At 41.4% G+C, this 3,607-nt stretch overlaps 1 protein-coding gene across 1 annotated transcript; it reads left to right on the top strand.

The window, feature by feature from the left end:
- Window positions 1-623: 623 nt before the first annotated feature.
- Window positions 624-1,214, top strand: LOC137561846 (olfactory receptor 5AU1-like). Its single transcript, XM_068273202.1, has one exon. The coding sequence runs from the start codon at window positions 624-626 to the stop codon at window positions 1,212-1,214; it is 591 nt and encodes a 196-aa protein (XP_068129303.1).
- The last annotated feature ends 2,393 nt before the right edge of the window (window positions 1,215-3,607 follow it).

Raw genomic sequence — 3,607 nt, forward strand, 5'->3', positions numbered from 1 at the left:
CTGGGATATATATATATATATGTGTGACAAATTGCAATAATCATCATTATGAAATATGGAAACATTAAAAGGATTGAGTTTTTATCATAGGTTTATACTTGAGTCAAAAAAAAAATTGGTTTCACAAGGAAGGAATAAGCACCTTAGTTTTTATATTCAAAAATATGTGGTACGTTGAACCTTACTCATTGTCTATCAATGATTGCGTACTGATAAAATATATAATTTTTTAGCAAATTATTCTTATTCTTTTTATATACAGATTCACGTAGCAGAATATGACAAATAACACTCAAGTGATGGAATTTGTGTTTTCAGGGCTAACCAATGATTGCAAACTTGCTCCTTCGCTCTTCTTTTTTTTCTTGCTTATATATTTGGTGACTGTACTGGGGAACACCGTCTTAGTGGTTACTGTCCGTGTTGCTGCCAGCCTCCACACTCCAATGTACTGCTTTTTGAGTTACCTCTCCATGGTGGATCTCTTCCTCTCTTCAGTTATAACTCCAAAAATGTTGTCTGACCTCATCTCTCTAAAGAAGGTCACATCATATCCCGGTTGTGCCATTCAGTTTTTCCTCTTTGCTGCACTGGCTGGATCTGATGTTCTTTTGCTCTCGAGCATGTCGTATGACCGATACGCTGCTGTCTGTCACCCTCTTCACTACTTTTCCATAATGACTACAAAGAAGTGTTCATCGCTGGTCATTCTCTCATTCTGTTTTAGCTTTTTTCAGTCACTGATGCAAACAAGCTGTCTGTTCAGCCTTCGATACTGTGGTTCAAACCTCATTGATCACTTCTACTGCGATGCTCCACCCATGCTCCAGTTGTCCTGCTCTGAAACCCTTCTCTGCTACACATTAACTGTTACTTCGGTTGGCTCACTTGGTTTGATCTCATTTTCAACACTTCTGTTGACGTACACCCTGATCTTTGCCACCGTTTTACATATAAAGTCTTCCCAAGGTCGAATGAAAGCATTCAGTACCTGTTCCTCCCATCTCATGTGTGTTATTATCCTACAAGCATCAGTTTCCTTTACTTACCTGCGTTCACCTTCCAGTGTCCTGGAGAAGCAAGACAAGGTGGCCTCTGTCCTCTACACAGTGGTGACCCCAATGCTGAATCCTCTTATCTACAGCTTGAGGAACCAAGAGGTGAAGAGGGCTATCTGGAAGCAATATACAATCTTTTATACTGCGTACATTTAATAAAGCCACAAGTTAAAATAGGCGCAGCTTTCTGCAAACTTAAATATCGCCTCATCATTAAATCTAAACTTGCGAGTATTCGGCGTACTCCAAATTGTATTATTTACAATTTGGCAGCTATCCATTGTTTCCTTAAATTTCCGATTTTATAATATTTTATGACCTTAAAGGTTATTGACAGTAAGTACAATTATATTCACATCAATAGCTGTTATTTTTCAACCTCCGTTACGGATTCAATAGAGCCTGCAACCGATGGCAAAATTTGTTATTTACCGTTTTATATGTAATGCGTGCTAATTAATTTTCCTTATTGTCAATAACCTTTAATGGTGTAACATAATTTATTTGTTTAAATCCTTTTTTAACACATACAATGGGATGTGTTATACATTGCTTTAACATTAATATCACTTATTGTTCAAACTCCATTACTTATTTATCGTTATGTAATGTTGTATCTTTTGATGTATCTTTTCTTTTAACACATACACTGAGAATAAATTAATAGCTGTTATGTTTCAACGTATGTTAAGTTTTATGTTTCGAGCTATAGGGGATATTTTGGTAGTATCCGACTCTCCTTCCTTAACTTTTTTCAAACACTGAATGTTACTCTGATGATTCAGAGTATGTGTCAACAGAGATGGCAGCCCTTTTCCTCATGGCAGCGCACATGCTGCAGTGCTTGCGCAGTGACCCAAGGGTCAAGCAGATGCGTGGTCATGAGGACATGTGGATCACCCTGATGCTGGACCCATGGCTGAAAGGGAAGCTGCATCAGTTCCTGCCTGCAGGAGGTGACCCAGTGCACCGAATGAGGGACTTGCAGCGGTCCCTGGTTCGGCGCTTGAAAGAAGCCTTCCCCAGACTTCCCACCCCCCTGCTGTCACAGTCCAGCCAGCACAGCAGCAAGTTCCTGCGTACATCAGCAGCAGGCCGCCATCAAACCTGCTGTCTCTCACAAAGGTGCAGTACGCCACGCCGGTACAGCTGCCAATTGAGGAGGTGCCTGCAGCAGCATGTGGCTATTAAAGCCAAAACCAGCGCCTGACCCGGATGGTGGCAGACTACATGGGTCCTACAGCGGGCTTGAAAGCAACACCCCTGTGGACCCCTTGGATTACTGGGTCAAGCACCTGGATATCTGGAGCGAGCTGGCGCAGTACGCCCTGGAAGTCTTTGCTTGTCCCCCTTCCAGCGTGCTGTCCGAAAGGTGCTTCAGTGCGGCCGGTGGCGTGGTGACTGAGAAGTGCTCTCATCTGTCCACCCAGTCTGTGGACAGACTGACGTTTCTCAAAATAAACCAGGCTTGGGTGGTTGGTGAATTCCTGGCCCCTGTTGTTAGCAGAGGGAGAAATGAAGTGGCTGGAAATCACTATGCCTGCCTTATCACCCTTTACCACCACAACCTTCAGGCTCCGTCTTGAGTCATAAGCCTGGTTCAAAATTTTTTTTACAGCCATGGTACCAACACACTAGGTGCCATTGTGAACTATGTAAAAACAATTGCTGTGGAATTTTTTTGGAGGTGTCTGTTCTTTCCGAGTTTTGGGGAGACCCCAACTGCGGCAGTACGACCGCTTCCTGGAACCTCTCCTAATGTTTTACTGAGCCGAGGTGCCAACATGCTACGTGCCATGGTAAACTATGTAAACAAAATGGCTGTGTAATTTTTTTGGAGGTGTCTGTGCTGTCCGAGTTGTGGGGAGGCCCCACCTGCGGCAGTACGCCCGCTTCCTGGAACCTCTCCTCAGTGCTGCTCGGATACCTCATTATCCTATTCGAGTTTGGTCAAATTCGGATAGTAAACTATCCGAATTCACTCGAAGTTCAATATTCGAGTTAATCGAATATCCGATTCGACCTCGGATATCCGACGTCACTATCCGAGTCTGTATTCGAGTAAAATATTCGAGCTGGCCTTAAATAGCTTTTAAAACTTGTATTGGAGGTTAATGATGCATGAAACCACCTTTTTTATGAAGAAAAACATCAAGTGATTATGTGGTGATGTAGTAGTTATAAAAAAGGTAACAAAAATTGTAAATTAACTTCATGAAAAGTGTTTGCATGAGAAGGTGTGTCCAAAATGGTTGTTGGAAGTCTTCATTTACGTCGTCTTCATCTTCTTCTTCTATAGCTTCTTCTTCTTCTTCTATATCTTCTTCTTCTTCTTCTATATCTTCTTCTTCTTCTTCTATATCTTCTTCATCTTCTACTTCTTGTATCTTCTTCAATTATCTTTTTCTTCTTCTATATCTTCTTCTTCTTCCTCTTCTTCTTCTTCTTCTTCTTCTTCTATATCTTCTTCTTCTATATATTCTTCTTCTTCTTCTATACCTTCTTCTTCTTCTATATCTTCTTCTTCTTCTTCTTCTTCTTCTTCTTAT

The sequence above is a fragment of the Hyperolius riggenbachi genome, chromosome 3 (assembly GCF_040937935.1).
Source record: "Hyperolius riggenbachi isolate aHypRig1 chromosome 3, aHypRig1.pri, whole genome shotgun sequence".
Taxonomy (NCBI): domain Eukaryota; kingdom Metazoa; phylum Chordata; class Amphibia; order Anura; family Hyperoliidae; genus Hyperolius; species Hyperolius riggenbachi.